At 43.0% G+C, this 18,315-nt stretch overlaps 1 protein-coding gene across 2 annotated transcripts in view; it reads right to left on the reverse strand.

The window, feature by feature from the left end:
• Positions 1-10,800: 10,800 nt before the first annotated feature.
• Positions 10,801-18,315, reverse strand: part of LCOR (ligand dependent nuclear receptor corepressor) — a 126,457-nt gene continuing 118,942 nt past the window's right edge. For both annotated transcript variants that reach the window (XM_082854529.1, XM_082854530.1), the window contains exon 8: positions 10,801-15,354. In XM_082854529.1, the coding sequence (XP_082710655.1) occupies positions 11,031-15,354 (4,324 nt within the window). In that variant the 3' untranslated portion in view covers positions 10,801-11,030. The remainder of the gene's footprint in view (positions 15,355-18,315) is intronic.

Raw genomic sequence — 18,315 nt, forward strand, 5'->3', positions numbered from 1 at the left:
TCCAGGAGAGTTGAAAGAATATAACGAAACGGGTCGTGGATCGAGTAAATGGAAGGATTTCCTGCCACACCCCAACATGGGCTCCAGGAAGCTGGGGTGCTGTGCACATCCCCCCTCATCTAGCAGTGGCGTACCTGAGGTCAGAAGCGCGGGTCCAGTTGCTCCTTGCACCTCAGGATGAAGCACCGGCACCTTCCCAATTCTGCCGTGGGAACTCCCAAGGATCATCCGTTGTGTCTTCTAGTCCCTGAAGTCAGGCGTAACTCACAAAATGGCCACAGATCTACCAAACGATGTTCCTTTAAGCCCCAACACCAGTGGCCGAGGCACAAGTAGTAAGAAGTATTGCTTTTCGGTTCCTTCCGGCAACTTAACAACTTTGCCGCAGGCTACAAGTAGAATGCTGGGCTTCAACGCGTTCTGTACCCTCTCCAGTAACTACACAAACACACTTTAATATCAAAGAAGTTTAATACGCTGCAATAAAATAAGCGCCTAGGAAAAGCTCATGGAATAGATGTCAACGTTAGAGAAATCCCACCCACACATCCTCTAGCTCCATAACCCAACCCTCAAAACCAAACTAGAAAATCTGAAACAACAAAGGAAATCCTTCCAAGCTTGGATTTCAGTGAGGGCCCCTTTACCAATAACAAGAACACAGTTTCCTACATGGTCTAATAGGAAAGTAAAACACAGAAGCACAAAAAGTCCACAAGATTTCAATATTTAAGAGACTTGGTACATATTCAAAGTTAAAATAACTCCAACTTTTATAGCTATACATATTGTTTTAAAGCAACTTAATATATTTTAAATCTCATATATACACTCTCAAAGGTTCTTCAGGTGAGGTATGTAAACATTGTCTAATGAAAAATTTTCAATGTTTCAAACCAACAAATTCACAGCATACATTGAATTTTCTTCCATAAAAGACACAGTATTTTCCTACACTCACTAACATAGTGGAAGTCCAGGCCCAAGGGATACATGCTGATCATCCGGATTACCGTTTGCAGAAATTCTCATTTCACTGCTTTTGACAAGACCGCCTTCACACGGGTCAGGATCACACACTTGGTACCAGGAAGGAGCTAGGCCCTCTGAAGACTCTGTCCTTGGGCATCTGGATCGCTGGCTAAGACTCACAAGACAGCAAAAAGGAGCACGTCTGAACAACTACGAGATTGACCTCGGCAATGACAACACTGGGAAGAACCAGAAAGACCTTTACAGGAACGGTAGAGATTCATCTTAGAGCTCCCTGGATCCACAGCCGGATCAGCAGCCCTGCCCTAAACTCATTCTGAAGGCTGTGGCCTGAAACCAATAAAAACCCAACACGGCACCTGAGCTTCAGTTAAATTGCATGGGCCTCCTATGACCCCCTGGCCTCTCAAAGGCATTAACTCTAGCCTAAAAGTAGGACCCTGGGCTGTGCTTTTCATACAGGTTGGGGTTGAATTTCTTAATGTCATAATACGTATGGGAAAATAATGCCATGAGTTCACAAAGATGACCAGTGCCTGCACACAGGCACTGGCCAACGACCTGGGAGGAGCTCAATTTTGAAAACTACTTGTTCCCTGAGGGTAAACAGCAGGCTTCTATTGAGATTGCGTGAGGCTAATAAAGGGATCCTTTATTACAAGGCCGTAAGACTCGGGAGCCTCAGGGCGGAATTCTATTTTACCCCACATAATCTATAACGCACCCCCGCCCTCCCCCCACCACAAGAAGTAGTCACCTTCCCAAAGACACAACATAGGTCCGCTTCTTTCCCCTTGCTTGCTTCAGGCTCAGCAATGGAAAGTTTTATCCTAATGCACCCACTTCAATCTAAAAAAACACTAGTGAAAAATTCCAAACACCATCATAAATACAAAAGAGAAGACATATTCCAAAAGCCTAAAAAACTACATTATTCTATTAATGGTTATCTGGGTGTGGGGTATTTTTCATAAAGTTCAGGACGGTCACAAGGAGAGGCTGCTAAACAGCTTAGAAATCTGTTGGACTGAACACGCTGGGACGCTTGGAGAGGCAACTGCCCTCTGTGCACGAACCTAAATGATTTAACCCCAGACACGGAGGGGGCTTCAGATATTTCAAACTCAGGCACAGAGGAGGAGTACAGGAAATGGGCTAGCTCTTAAAGGTAGCTCAGATACAGTCAAAGGACTTTTTATTGGCCATTTACATTTTTAATGTGAAAGGTTCTTACACTTATGCTACAGCCAAATGCGTTTTGCCTCAGCTAGATTCTGTAAACCCTACAAGTTCATGGAAAATTGATAATTTTTCAGTCTCTATGCCCAATTTTTGATGTGTCTGGTGCTGGCAGATTTCTCATCCATCGCTAGTGTCATATGATGTGAAGGAGCGTGCAGACAAACAGAAGCAAAAATTCAAGTACAGCAACCTCTCCAGCAAAGGCAAGAGATCTTAGCAAGAGCTGTTCTACCCCCACCCTATCCTCTGAGACAAGGGCTAACGCAGAGCCCGGAATAAATGCTATTACCTAGAATCTTATTGCTTACAGGCAACACATCAGAAAGAAAACCTGGAAATCTGCTCTGCAGGTCTGGGGGCTGACCACTGACCGGTTTATCATACATGTATGTGTGTGTGTGTGTGTGTGTGTGTGTGTGTGTATTTTATATATATATATATATATATATATATATAATATACAATATATAACATAACCAGATGAGAAGAGGGAACGATTAAAGCTTGGATTTGATGTAACATTACAGATCAAATGCCCCAAACAGCTCTCAACCTGCTGGTTTTTGTTCTTTCTCCATGTGTGAACTGTGTTATGAAAGGAAGTCCACTGCTCAAAATATATTCTTCTACAATACTACAATGCAAACCAACATCACTCAGAACATGAATCTGTACACAGCACATGTAATAAATATTTTTTAAAAACTATTTACAACATTATTTCTCGTGAACATTTAGATGAGAGCAAAGTTTATTTCTTCCTGCAAAGGTTAAAAAAGTTCTGACTGTCTAGTTCAGTGCTAAATTCCCTGGCACCTAGTTACCCTTTCACATTTCATCTTAAAATCAGATTTGCTTACAAATAGCATCTGAAAAAAACATTCTCCAGCATTACTGTTCAAGTGTCTTCCTCATTTGTTTAGAAAAGACAAAGGGAGGCCATAAGTAAATATGCTAATTATGGTTCAAATGGATGACACAAATCCCTTTGTGTCCAGTCCCAAGCTCACCGCAGTCCTGGAGCTGCAGTTCTCAGTCCAGCCAGCCGGGCAGAATGAGAATCGTGACTCAGACAGGGGTGCCCAGGAATGGGGCACAGGGAAGAGGAACCTGATGGGAAAGCATTAGTTCCATTACATTTACGGGTGCTGAATTGCAGACCAGGACTCCTGAGAAGTAAAGCTGCACACATCTTAGAGCAGATGACCTCACTGTGTACCATCAGTTAGTTATAGGTGGGCTGGCCCATATCTGCACAGATGCTGAGAGAGGGAGGAGGCAGCGAGCTGAGGCGCTCAGTACTCAGTCAAGGTGCAGGAGGAAACGTGCTTATCTCCCGTGGTTAACGAGAGTGGGAACAGGTGTCTTTCACGAAGGTGAGAAAGACTAAAATACATCTTAATGCTTTCTTTAGGCAACCAGTGGTTTCTCCATATCCCACAGGTATAGGTTTGGATTTCCTTGGGGTTACAACTAAGGCTCATCTCCCTGCACAGGATGTTGAAATCTACAGCTGAATGTACCAACTGTGTATGCAAAAAGTGGGCTGCTAGAGGCAAGCCCCGATGCCATACCTGGTGCAGCCACACCGATTGTGGGAGACCCACTTTGTTCTGGGATGGGGTGACAGTGGGGATTGTGCTCAGGTTCCCAATCCAGTTGCATCTGCCCCAATACAGTGAGGGCTTCAAGGCTCACCCTTCTGCCTTCACTATGTTGTTTGGGGGTTCAGTGGCCGAGCATCGTAGCTGGGGAGGATGGGTTCTCTAGAAAGAAAACTTTTTTGGAAAGCCCTTTTGACATTAATTTTTTTTGTTTGTTAAAATAAATACTTTCTATAGAAGCATCTGAACAGGAAAATACCACTATTTACACAGTGAAATAAATTTCACAGTGGTGTGTATAAATACGTATTATATATATGTATTTGAAATCATAGTCACATAGTCTCCTAGAACTATTAAGAATGCAGAAATCACTGGTGAAACTTATAACCTTAAGCTATAGTGGCTCTAAAACTAATCCCTACCTGTGGTATAAATATACAAAATTATGAAAATCTTGTTTGTATAGCATCTCTTACACAAACTAGCTCCCAAATTCTACAGATTTAGCTACAAGACGACATGAAGTGTAGATTACAGAAAACGATTTGAGTGAGAAAGTTGGTAAGGTGACTACATTTGGACCCAATGGCTAACTATGGGAAGAAAAATAGTTACGAAAAGAAATGCTTCTAATACAACATATATATGTTCAGTGAAGCACTTGAAAGGTAGGAGACTTCCCAGAGGCCTCCTGGAAGGGGGCTTGGGGCATAAGCAGAAGAGGGAAGAGGCAGGGTGCCAAAGGTGGGTCCTCAAAATGAGGTGAGTTAGGCCTGACCAGGAGCGGGCTTCACTGGCCAGGCCAGAGAGCTCTGAACTTCGGTCTAAAGCTGCTGGTGGGCTGACAAGGTGCCATTGACATGCTGGTATTTTTAAGAGAGCTGAGGATGGGTAATCTGGATTAGAGGTTCAGACAGGTAAAAAGACCAGCCATTTATATTCACAAGTAATGACCGAAGCTTGGGGAGTGATAAACTTGCAAATATACTGTACATGAATATACTGTATAGCTTCTGGGGGTGAAACTAACATGCTCTCTGCCTGCCGGGAGAGGCACTATTCTAGGCTTTAAGTTCATGAGGAAATCCGTTTGTGTTGAGCACTGCTGTAGGGGAGTATCTCTCCATGAGAGTCAAGTTCACCCTGACTCATAAACATGAAGACAACTGTAGTACTTTTAGTTTAAAGGACTTTGTACTTTTACCTTTAACTAGTTATCCTAGTAGATCAGATTGAATGTCCACGATTCAACAAATACTCAATCCACAAAGGGAGATATATTTTTTTCTCTAATACACAAGCATTAGTCAGGAATAATGTGCAACAGCAGCTGTGTGCTAAGATCGAACAGGCAGAAACCGTGAAATCTAAAAGGAAAGAGATGTTGCAATGCTGCACTACATAAAAAAATAAGTTTGTGCTTAACTGGCCACACAATCTGATCTTGAATGACATATTGCAAGGGCCAGTAAACCTTTTCTTTAAAGGGTCAGGTAGTAAATAGTTTATATTTTAGGCTGTGTGGGCCACATGGGGTCTCTTTACTCTTTTTTTTTTTTTAACATAACCCTTAAAAAAACAAGGTACAATGCACTTCTCCAATCCTGGTATATTATAAAACCATAGGCAAGTGGTTCTCTTTTTAATAAGCAATCTACTTCCATGTGGCCTGCCTACTGGGCACCTCATGTTAAATGGAATGGTCCTAGGCAGGCGAGAGAGCCTCTGTGTCACTTCGCTCACTGGCGAGCATAACCGCACACCTGCCCCTCTGAGCACTAACATAAACCACCAGGACTCTGGGAAAACGATCAGACAAAGGGAAGGTAATGCAAGGAACTGGCCAGCTGTGGCTCAATTCCAAGGGCAGAAGCATGAGCAAGGATGCCTGCAAGGTGACTCAGGTGGTTCCCTGGGTCCCCAGTATAGCATGGCAAGCAGCATCAGAGAGCTCTGGGTTTCTGCCTGAGCATGAAAGTATCTTTAAGTGAAGGAGGTCAGACTTTCATGCCTTCCAATCCGTCCACTGTAGAATACAGCAGTTTGTTCTGACATTTCAAGGCATGAACTATATCGAAGGCTGTCTCAAAAGGCTTCCCATAATTCTGCTTGTATTAAATACGATCATCTTTTTATTTTCTCTTTCTCCCTGAAAAGGACTTGGGAGCAAGCCTGGGGTAGAGCATTTACTGCTGGGATGTGAGGATTGCCTTGCTGATGCCTTACATAGACATGATTTCATACTCAGAAAAATTTCCAATATTTCAGTGGATACCGAGCCATAAGAAGATAAAAATTCATAGTTAAGAATTCAAAATGATAATTATGTTTCAAAACAAAAGGAACAGTCACTGTTTTAGAGCCACTGAGAAACAGATCCTTGAGTTCTGGGGGAGGGGGAAGACAAAACCTTGGCAGTTGACAGGATTTAATCTAATCATCCCTAACTTCTCAGTCACACTCAGGTTCTAATAGGCTCCAATTTTCTGCTAGTCTTTCTAAAGCACTTCAAGCCTCTATCTTTCAGTTGCCGGCGTGCCTTTAATAAAATTATTTTGAAAGAAGAGTAGGTGACTGAAAAAAGTTATCAGTGCCAATATATTTTTTATTTTCCTAGAAGCTGGCCAAAAATATTACATAATAAACAATGCCTTGGGTTTATGATTGGACTTTGTTTCCTCTTTGTGAAAAGGCTTTTCCATATCTAAATGTAAGGTTCAGAAAACTGAACGTCCACCTAAAGTTGTCTCAACTAATTTTGAAAGAAACAAAATTTGGCTTACTTTAGTAATAAACAAGAGTGAAGCCAGAGTCAGGTCTATGATAAAAACTGAATGAAAGGAGAGGCCCAGGCCACATCATGTTAGAACTCTGCATTCCTAGCTGCTCATGGATTCTGACTCCAGAGGTTAAGGTGGCCTCGATTTGGCCACAGTGATGGGTGATCCTAACAGGATGTGAGGCTAAGGCAGCTCAGGTTTCAGGAGATGGTATCTGATGTGCTGTGGCAATATAATGTGTCTTTTTTGTAGCAAGAAAAAATAAAGACATGTAAAAAGAACAAAATTGTGGTAAGATAAGGAGGAAGGAGAAGAAAAGAAGAAGACAGGCGAAGAGGCAGAAGAAAGGAGAAGATAAACCAGGGAAGCTTTTTTATCCTGAAAAAACGGTTCTTTTCTCAGGCATGGGTCAGCAAACTTTTTCTTAAAGGTCCAGGTAGTAAATATTTTAGGCTTTTGTGGGTCATGTGGTCTCTGTTGCAGATGCCCAACTCTGCTGGAAAGCAGCCGGAGACAATACATAAACAAATGGGAGTGGCTGTGTTCCAAAAACCTCTTATTTACCAAAGAATGACCAGCCCACAGTTTGCAGACCTGTGAAAGATCATCTGTCGGCCAAATGAGACCCTGCATGGGCTGACCTAAAACCAAAAGGAGTGGGTGTGGCAACTTGGGCCAGTACCTTGGGAAACTCCAGCCCAGTCCCAGGGGCAGTGACAAGACCCCGACTCACTGAGGGTGACACTACGGCATCTCCAGCTTGCCTCACATAGCATGTTGCCCTTTCCTACTTGGCTCTTAGGTCCATTGATCAACAGGCAAACTGCCCACAAATGATGGTGACGGCTTCAGTCATCACTACAGAATTCATCACAAGAGAGAAAAGAGTCCAAATTTCAATTCAAAATGACCGTCTTGAAGTGATGTTTTACTGATAACCTATCTGGACAGTGAGAAATTCACCTGCACAGTATGTGATGCGCAGAGGATCCTATTAAAAGCACCACCTTTGTGAAAGGATGACTAACACCTATCTATCCTATGCAGGAACAGTGAGGCACGAAACCCACAGCCTAAGATTATTTTTTAAATAAGGCTGGTGTAGAAGTCTTTACTGAAGTACAGACACAACAGAATTGGCCTACCTAAGGGAGCCAAGGGACTAGCAACTGCAGGTTAACAGACATTAATAACATTTGTATATAAGAAGCCTCAAGAGCACAACAAAGGTTCATGGCCTTCCTGCTGCGCTGCAAGATTGCTACACGTCTGAGGAAGAGCTAGGGGTGAGGCTCTGGACCCCAACTGAGGGTACAGTCTCCATGCTGTCCTCCCAAACCCAGGGAGCCTCAGGGGATAGAAAATGGGAGCTAGAAATGGGTCTCCTGAAGAGGGCTCATCTCTGGGGAGCTATGGTAGAGCTTCAGTGATTGCTTCCCAGGCGTCTTTCAGCTCCTCCAGAAGCTTAGAGGAAATACCAATGTTCTCTGGTCATCAACATCAGCTCCAACGTCACTTCACTGAGCACAGGCCCAGGAGGAGAATTCCTTTCAAATTTGGAATCCAGAAGGTGGGACAGACTGCCTTTGCATCGAGTGGCAAGCCACACTGTGACAATGGCTATAGGAAGGAGATCTTTGCAAGAGAGGGAAAACAAGGGGAGACTCGAGATGAAACCAAGGCTTGGAGGTGTCTGGGAGACAGGTTTGCCAGCATCTGTTGTAAGTGTAAAAGGGCTTCCAGAGTCGGCCCTCAAGTTTGCTTTTTTTCTTTCTTCTATTAGTAAAGTTAACTGAATAAGCAAAAATGAGATTCAAAAATATAAAAATAATTCTAAACTTTTAAGTGTCTTAATTATGTAGAATCCCAGTCTATTTAAATGTGGTCTGCTATAAAGTGTAAGTTGATTTTAAAGATGATCCATTGCATTGTTAGGTGTATAAAATAAATACATAAACATTGATACCTTATCTCAAATGCTGCCTAGAATGGGAGAGAAGGCTATTATCTTGAAGTAAGCTTTTAAAAATGAAAAAGAACTTAGAAAAGTAATGGAATGAATTATAAATCAGCAACTGGAAAAGTACCACCCACTTACAGCCTCACATCCCTAACCTAATCCAAGCACCCTCACAAGGTAGTCTATATGCAGCTAAAGGGGCACCTTGAACGTATGTACAGGGATCAGCACACCTGACATGGGCAAACCTCCACCGTTTAAGTCACCGCAAAAACAATATCCAGTGACGACTATATGAAAAGATTTTTAAAAACTTTAAAACCACTTTTATAGATTAAACGAACCTACTTAAAACAGGTTAATGCTTCTGTGCAACTTAATGCTGAGAAAGGTTGCCAACATACACACTCAGCAGTTTCATTAATATAGGTAGCTCCTGAATGGCCAAAGTCAAAGATATTAAAAAGAAAAAAAAAAGACTCATGGGATAGAGGAGACACCACGAAAAAACAATCAAGGCTTCATGGAAGATAGTAAACTTCACTACCTATAAAATTCAACACAATTTTCAATTTCCCATGAATCAAATGCTTTTCTCCAGTCCTATCCAATCAGAAGTTTTCATTATATACAGCAAAACTTTAACAGAATGGGTAGAAAACCTGTTTTATCATGATTTGAATGAACTAATGCATGAATAAAGGTACATCTGGGTTAATCCAAACAGATCTGAAGCAATATGAATGGAAACATTTTTAATAAAAAGGAGAGAGTAGCAGCTATTCATACAAGCCTATTCTGGGGAGAGAGCATGTTAGAGAAGCAGGCTGAGGCTTTAGCAACCAAGCCTTACTGGTAGAGTGGCCCAATGGAGATGTCGAGTACACACTATGTTATAATGGAGCAATGTCATAGGCACCAAGGTAAAGCCAATGTACCCATCTTAGGCCTCAAACAACATCAGTTACAAATATTGCAGCTCACACTTTTGAGCCATGAAACAGAGCCTGACATGACAGAGGCCAGTGTAATACTACAAGTATTAACTGCTAGTATGGTGCTAACCAGTCAGAAAGGGCACCTACTACTCTAACCATGTACATTTCACATTGGAATACCAACTGAACATTAGCTCCTGGTACAGGGGTGTGTATGGGCACACTGTGAGATGTTGGTGCTCCTTTCTCCAACAGCAAGGCTGCTCTGACCTTTATACAGTTCTGTGTTGTTTACACCCCTCTGAGTCTGGTGCCATAGTGATTTGGGGGATACTCACAGAGACCCTGGGCTACGTTTAAGTCATCTGGCATATGCTAATTACTCAGCTCATGAACACCCTATCACACTGCATGGAGAAGCAAGAATTTTACTGTAAAACTGGGCTTGGGAGACATTTGTGGCTCATAACCACATGCAAATGCACCCAAACACACACACACACCTCTTAAACTTTTCTATTACTGAAAATAACATTTTGGCTTTCTTTGACTATGGAAGTACTCAGGGCAAGGAAAAAATCAGAACGGTCACTCTTATCCTAATTGTCAAATTACGGCTACAAGATAGAAAAAAGGTCCTAGTTCTGTTTTGTTTTTTTTTCCCCCAAAGTAGGATGAAAACCTCATTAGTGTGCTAGCAATCCTGCAAGGCCAAAAATGAAAAGGATGATACGAATCAGTAATGCAAATAATTTGGGGGATGTGAATAACTTTTACAGCCCATAAGTCAATATTAACACCTTGTGACTCACCTCTTATCCCATGGGCACATAATTTAGAATACATTTCTTCAAATGACAAAAGATCAGAGATGAGTGACCAACAATGAATATGAATTTTTAAAATGGGGTAACAGAAATATTAATCTTTTATAATAATTATAAATTCCCTCTGCATTCTCCACATACCATAAAAATGATTTGGTTTAGCTTTCAAATATCATTTAAACAAACGAGACAGAGGGAAGTTCACTGCTGGGGTTTGCAAAGAGGAGCATCTGTTCATGTACAGATACCGCAGGGTGGCTGCTGAAAAGCTACTTTTATGTGCATGGTGGTGGTCTTCTCGGCTACAGTACAAGTGCTTGTGCATCAAGTATAAAATACAAGCCTTTAATCACATAGATCAGCTTTTTAGCTTTTGTAAATTTAAAAACAAAAAGGATAAATAAGGCACTGTACTTTTAAAAACTAAAACTGCTTGGTTCCAAGTTTAAAACCCAAGGAACAACCAGAATATAATATATAACTTCCCTTACTCAGCCTCAGAGAAAGACTCTGCAAGTTCCCTTCTCCATCTGAGACGCAATTTCTGACATCTTAAATTGTGGTGTTCTCCATTAACTGCAGATTTGAAAGGCTTGATAAGCTTATAAAAGCAGATTTAGTTAATGCAAAATAAAGGGTTACTTCTATAGAACAGTTTTAACTCTTGAATACTGCCCTTCCAATCACTTTGTATCCATCCGCCTCCGTTTGCTGTGGGAAGAGTCCAGCTTTGCCTTCAGCTTTCGCTTTCTCTGGGCTGCACTGTTCTCTGGGGTTTTCGTCGAGGGTCTGGCCCGAGTCTTTCCACTGTTCTGCTTCCTATTTGTGGCTTTCTGTGGCCTTGAAGAGGACTCACCTGCCCCTTTTTGCTTTGCAGGTTTTGTCACCATCTCCGAGGGGGAGGGCTGGGTAGGTCTTTTGTTTGTGTTCTCTTTTTCTTTCCTGGAGGGAGGGCAGCTCTTCCCAGGTGACTTTTTAGGGATCTTCCCTTTCTTCTCTTTCAAAGTCGTCTTTTTGGGCGGTTGGCTGACTCTGTCCCTTGCAGCTGGCTTCTTGGCAGCGGGGGTTCTGGTGGATCCATCAACGTGCTTTTCTTTGCTGGCCTTCATCGCAGCTCCCTTGTCCTTCCTGTCCTGAGTGCTGCCGCCTTCTGTCCTCTTGCGTTTATTCTGAACTTCTGCTTTCGGCGAGATTTCAGACGTCTGCTTCCCTTTCCTTCCCTTCATTCCATCGGTGCTCTTGGGCTTAACAGGAAACCCATCTGCACCTACTTGCAGGGCAAGCTTGGGGGACATCAGAGGGTTGATGCACACACTCTTACAACTCTGTTTACTTTCCACAGCCGGACCAAATGGGCTTTCCACTTTCTCGTTCTTGATCAAACGCTGCTGGGCTCTGAGCTTTCCTCGAATGTTGGAGTATTTTCTAAGGATCCGGGTACTGGCAGGGGTAGGCGAGTTTGTGGGAGGATGGCTATTTCGACCTTCCTTGACCTCCTCTATGCTGTCTTCAGGATTGGGGCTGAGGCTAACGTCACTGTCGTCCTCTGGCTCCACTTGGTCAGGATCCTCTCGAAATTTAGCCCAGAGCTTCTGTGTTTTCCAATTGTTCCTAGCAGGAGTGGCTCCGGGAAATTTCTTCAAGTGTTTCTTCAAGCGTTCAGCCTGTAGTGAACTGGGGTACAGGCTGGAAGGAGAGTACTTCTGAAGAGGATGCTTGACAGGTGGGATGTCTCCTGGAAGACGAGTATTGAGCTTCTTCACAATTACCAGAGACCGGGTTTCAGTTGTCTCTAAGAACCACTTGCAAACATTAGATAATTTAAAGTTTGTCATAAACAGCATCTGAACAGGAGAAAACTTTTGAACCTCCAGGGAACCCCGACACTTCCGTGACCTTTTCTTGCTTTTCCAAATTTCCTTCAGCTTATCTGACTTGTTCCTTGCTCTTGGTGTTGGCTGGGCTTCTTTCTCCAGCTGGATCCAGCCCTTCTGAACTTTCATGTACTGGGCATTGAAGTTGGCGATGAGCTCTTGGTTCTCCTCCTCGGCACACCACTCTACGAACTTTGGCTGGTCGTCCACCACTGTGTCCACATCATCCTCGTCTAAGGGGTCTCCACTCTCTGAAGCTTCATTTTCCTTTGGCATTGTGTTTCCTTGTGCTGCTTCCTTTTCGGAAGTCACTTTTATAGTATCCAAGGAGTCCAGAGAATGAGCATGTCTTAGGTTGTAGGTTGAGGAGGTCAGTCTTGTAAGCCTTGGGACCCATTTTGGGGGCCCAGCAGCGTCATCACTTCTACTACTTGACAATCCAACTGTGCTAGAGAGCACGTCACTGTCATCATCTTTACGCGGGCTGTCCGCACTATCTATATCATTTACAACCTCTTCTGTCTCTTGTGCAGGAATAGGTCCTGGTTTCTCTTTTGATTGTTCTGGGAACGTACAAGGAATGCTTTCAGAGGGGTCTTGAGTACTGTTCTCACCTAATTTAGACTGAACATAGATTTCCAGTTTCTCTCCAGGCAGGGGCTGGCCAACTGTGGCTGAGGGGTCACTGCTGGGGAAAACACCTTCTTCTTCCCCCTTGACTTCTTTTGCTAGCATGTTTTTAAAAGCCTGCCTGGTGATCACCCCACCTCCTTCGCCCTCCTGCTCAGCATCTTTCCCAGAGGGGTTTTCATTGACATTTGGGTTTTCAGTGTCCCCCAGAGCTTTTGTATGGAAACCTTCAGTCAGGAAGCTCTCAGGTGCTGCCCCACCAGGATACCCTTCTTTTTTAGAACGTTTTGCACCAGGATTTTTAGAAACCTTGATCTCAGCACAAGCAGAGGAAGAATCTGAACTTTGATTTCTTAGGCACCTATCGGCAGAGGAAGGATCTGAAAGTTGACTTCTTAGGCACCTATCAGAGGCCTCGGGGAATTTTTTACCTTTTTTCTTCTTGTCCAGATTCTCTTCAGGTGAGTCAATGTTTTGATCACACATATCTTTTTCTGTAGGATGTTTTACATCACCATCCTCTCCCTCGAATTTTCCTGTACCACCTGGTGCCTCACTTTCCTCAATTTCACTGGGGTTTTCATTAGTCAAAGTGCTGCTTTCCTTCAAGAGTGGGTCAGTATCTAACTCCTGAGTGTCTTCGGTCTCAGCCTCAGTACCGATGCTTTGGTCTTCCTCAGCCTTTCCCAGACTCGTGGGAGGCTCCAAGCCCACTGGGGGACTTTGATTTTCTGAGCACAGAGGACTTTCCTCTCTACTTACTGTTTCAGGAGGGGAACAAGGCCTAGGAACAACCTCTTCACGGCCTCCCTCAGAAAGGCTCTCTGTGGAGGGAAGCAGGGGACAGTCTTGGGGTACACTCATCTCCTTTGTGTCTAGCAGTTCAACTGGCGGTTGGTCTCGTTCAGGGGAAGATATCCCACTTCCTGTGGGAGCTGAGACCGCGGAGCTGCCTTCTGGGAGATCCTCTTCAGGAAGGTGAGCAGGGAGAGGCCACACTGGGCTGGAGGCTGCTGTCTCCTTCGATCTAGAGGAGCTGCTTGGGTTTGCGTTATTTGTCACAGGGAAAACCTCCGGCTCTTGAGATTCCTTTTCAGGTGATGCATCTCTGTCTCCTTCCTTGAGGGAGGTTATTTCTTTACTAGGTTCTTCAGGGCTGTCTTCTCTGGGATGCTGCACAGCTACTGTAGGCTGAGGTGACGAAATGATAAGGGTCTGCTTGGGAGTCACCACGGCCTCTGAGGCCAGTGTCGAGCAGCTGGCTTTTTCTTGGGAGTGTAAATTCCTGGCCAGGGTGCGAACAGTTGGCAGCTCACAGCAATCACCATTGAAAAAGTATCCTCGAGTGCTCTTCCTGGCTGTTTTCCGAGAAGATAACACCGATCGTTGATTCTCAAAGTGGCATTCTGTGATCGGCTGGCTGATATAAACGACATCACATTGGTTATCATAATCGTTTATCCTCAACCCTGACGCCCTCTTACTTTTCCGCGCTGTCTTAATGGAGGCGGAAAGCATCCTGGTTCGTGAATGTCCATTAGACGCTTTGTGTACAGGCGGCATGGGGCTGGGGGCTAACCAACCGTCTTTGGAATGATCAAACTGGCTCTTATCACTGGGCTGTAAATGGTAACCCATTTTATTTCTTCCTAATGAGTGAAGATGGTTCTCTTGCTTTGGCCTTGAATCTTGTTCACTTGCCTCTAAGTCCTGGCGTAAAGGTGTTTTTGAGCTACACTGTAAAGCATTCTCTTTGTCAGCAGTTCTAGGTGAATTCCCCATAAACCCTGAGTCCCAAGCCTCTTCTGATAAAGCTCTGAATGAATTTCTTTGAGAAACAATACAGCTGTTGCTCTCCTCACTATTCTCAGTCGCCACTTTTACTGCAATTAGATTTTCTACTAAAGCTGAACTCTGCACGTGGTCTTTACCATCCTTGCATATTTTCACATCTGTGTCTTGCTCCTGTCCAGTGGTTTGCCCCTCCAAGCTCTTAGAGATGTGGTGGAAGTTTACTGAGGAAGAATTAGATGTAGTGAGGTATCCCAGAGTGGAACTATCCATTGAATTCGGTTTAGTGGTTGGAAGTTCAGAGGAATCTTTTTGGACAACAGTTAAAGTATTCTCTCTTCCATCTACAGAGTTTGTGTCGGGAGGAGGCTCCTTTAGGGCCTGTTCTGTCAAGTGTTGAGGGCTGTGAGAGCCTGATGAGTCTACGAACAACTCTACAGAAGTAGAAGACTTCATGTTGAGACACATAGCATCCTTTTCCTTATGTTTGGTGCCGAGCTGGGCACAGCCAGCATTGCACGTGGAGGCATCCATTGTTCCAGAATCCGAAGGTCGCAGGTTCTCGGTGCCTGGCTGAGATTCAGTGTACAAATCGTTTAGAACACGAATGAACTGCTTCTGATGATGAGTGCACAGTTTGACCATAAACTTCTCCAGTGGGGACTTCGACTGATTGTTAGAATCTACTGCTATTGCCTCTGCTGAGTTCTCACTAGACAGACAAAAAGAAAGAAGAAATTAGTATGGTTATTTTCCAAAGAACCATTTTTACATTATGAAATTCATCAATGTTACTCATGTTGTACAGAGAATTGACACTCTGGCCAAAGCTGGTTCTAAGTGCCCACATGCTTTTTATTCAATAAATGAGGAGCATTTACTTCATTAAAAAATAAGGCCAGCCCTTTTATATTCTCAATTTTTAGTGACAACTTTCATACTTTTTTTTTTTTGCGGTACGTGGGCCTCTCACCGCTGTGGCCTCTCTCGTTGCGGAGCACAGGCTCCGGACGCGCAGGCTCAGTGGCCATGGCTCACGGGCGCAGCCGCTCCGCGGCATGTGGGATCTTCCCGGACTGGGGCACGAACCCGTGTCCCCTGCATCGGCAGGCGGACTCTGAACCACTGTGCCACCAGGAAAGCCCAACTTTCATACTTTTAAAGTGATTATTCACCAATAATTTTTATCTTATAGAGAAGAAATATCACTGAAAAGAAATTTTTCTTCAAAAATTAAAATTTTGGCCACATTATTAACTTCAGTTGGTCAACATACACTTTCGTTTTAGGCCCGAGTATTCCTGTTAAATAATCACTGGCTCATAGATCCACAACACTGAAAAACATTCAGACACACTGTATTACAAGTCTTGGTTTAGCAATACTTAGAGAAGTTACAGTTTTAAATGGTTTCTCAGCTTGACCAATTGGCTGGACTCTATAATTCTGCAAACAGTGATGCAGGAATCCTCCTAACCCTTTGGGGCATGGAGGAATAGAGATCAATAATTTCACATTTCGGATACACTGAAAGATGAATGACAAGCAATTCCTAACTCCTAGCCTCTAAATGAGGACATAGATGTGAAATTACACTGTAGACCATAAGGCCCTGTCAATGCAAGATAGTAGTATTGTCGCTTCTCAAGCCCCACCTACTACTTTCTCCTAGACCTTCAATAAACATTTACAGTAATGCACAGGAAGCCAACTCTACGTTCAAGAACACTTTTCAACCATTTCCGTAAATTATCTAGGACAACTCTTAGAGTTTAATCAGGATAGTGGGGAAGGCAGAAAAAGGATGATACTAGATTGAGGACAGGCTAAAGGCAATTTCTGCCTAGATAGCCAAGTGTTTTCAAGAGCTGTTTTGTATTTCTGGACGTCGGGATTTTTACTAAGCCCATGCAGTTGGTGTGTCCCAGTTTTCTGGAGCTTTATACAACTTCTCAATCTCTCTCTCTCTCTCTCCCGCCTAATTCCTTAGAAGACTATTATCTGACTCTTTATGCAACACAGCAAAGTACCAAGGGCAGCTTAATAAATGTGTGCTGAACAGATGTTGTTTGATAATATCTTCCAGCTAATTATTTTTTCTTCAATCTTTGACTTTATCTCCCAGTCATGAAGTGCCTCTATAGGAAGGTGTACCCTAGACAGCCTACATCGGCCTCCTCCCTCCCTACCCTCTTCTGGCCTCTGAAGCCGTGTGGAAAGAGCACAGATTGTGGAATATGAACAACCTGTATTCTTCTTGTAGCTCTGACATTTACTAGCTATAGGATCTCAGGCAAATTACTTAACCTCTCTGAACCTTGGTTTCCTTATCTGTAAGCTGGAACTGAGCATCAATATTTCAAAGGATTGTTGTGAGATATTAGATTACATAAAGCACAAAAGAGCAGGTGCTCAATTTTACTTTCTCTGTTCCTGACTCATGCAGATTTTTAAGACCAAGTGGTGAATAACGCTGAAACATGTCTAAATACAAAACAAAATAACACCAAGAAACTATTAATACAATCTGTTACTTCAACTGTTTTGCAAGAAAAAAGGTTACACTGTGCTTTTATTTTCACAACTAGCAAGAGAGCAGTTTTCTTTAGTGATGCCATGGGTATCTGAAAAGGTCTACATTAGACTACAGATTAGAAAAACTAGAAATGTCTCAGAAAATGCCTCCACCTCAGTGTGAAACTGATCACTGAATTGTGAATAAACCAAGAAAAACGATTATTATAGAAGCATTATAACAGATGCGTGGGTACACTGAACATGTACATGCGGCTATGGGGCCAACGTCTAACAGAGACGGAAAGACCAAGAGCAACTGGAAAAAAACCTCACTGAACAGGATACTTATGATACGTATATTTTTCTGTCTGTATACTGTCCTTTGGTAAAAAGTTTTAGAAAGGAAATATCTGGAAGGTCAACAGGAAGAAGTTCCTCCCTTCCTTTAGAGCAGGGGAGACACCAGTGACACTCTTGGGTGAGTGACTGCAAAGTCATTTCCAACTCTTGGAGTCAATGAGATATACATGGGAACTTAACAAACTCCTCCTACAGCTGCAGACTTTGTAGCTCACGGGGAAGTCAGGAGGTCCCTGCTGAAGGGACCCCTTCCAGGAGGTACCTTGTGTCCATGTCCATCACGTGTTACTAACAACATAATATGTGTCACAGGATATAGTACTGGGAGACAGTAGAGAGTAGTCTACCCTTTACTAGTTGCGTGACCTTGGCCAAAACACTGAACCATTTTGGGTCTTAGTGGAGCACCTGTCCCATCTACCACTTAGGATTGCTACAAAAGAAAACCTACAAACTTTACACAAATACTGGTTACCATTACTGTCAGCCAATCCCATTAAACATGCTTCAATAAGAATAACTCAGAGACCAGGAATGTATATTAATACTTTTTACAATCCCCCAAAGAGGATTTTCTAGATAATGAAAGTTTACCCTTCAAGTACCAAACATTTAAAAATTTAAGTATTTTTGATAGAAGTTTAAAAAAAATTATATCCTCCTCCGAACACAATTTATTCTTTCTTAATGACTCAGAGTCATTACCATGTACACTATTATTGAAGCTTGGCTATTATTTTTATTATACTGAACTGAAATATATTGATAGTTTTGGGGGCTACTCAGTTAAGTAAAT

Source organism: Leucopleurus acutus (genome assembly GCF_964270905.1).
Source record: "Leucopleurus acutus genome assembly, chromosome: 14".
Lineage (NCBI taxonomy): Eukaryota > Metazoa > Chordata > Mammalia > Artiodactyla > Delphinidae > Leucopleurus > Leucopleurus acutus.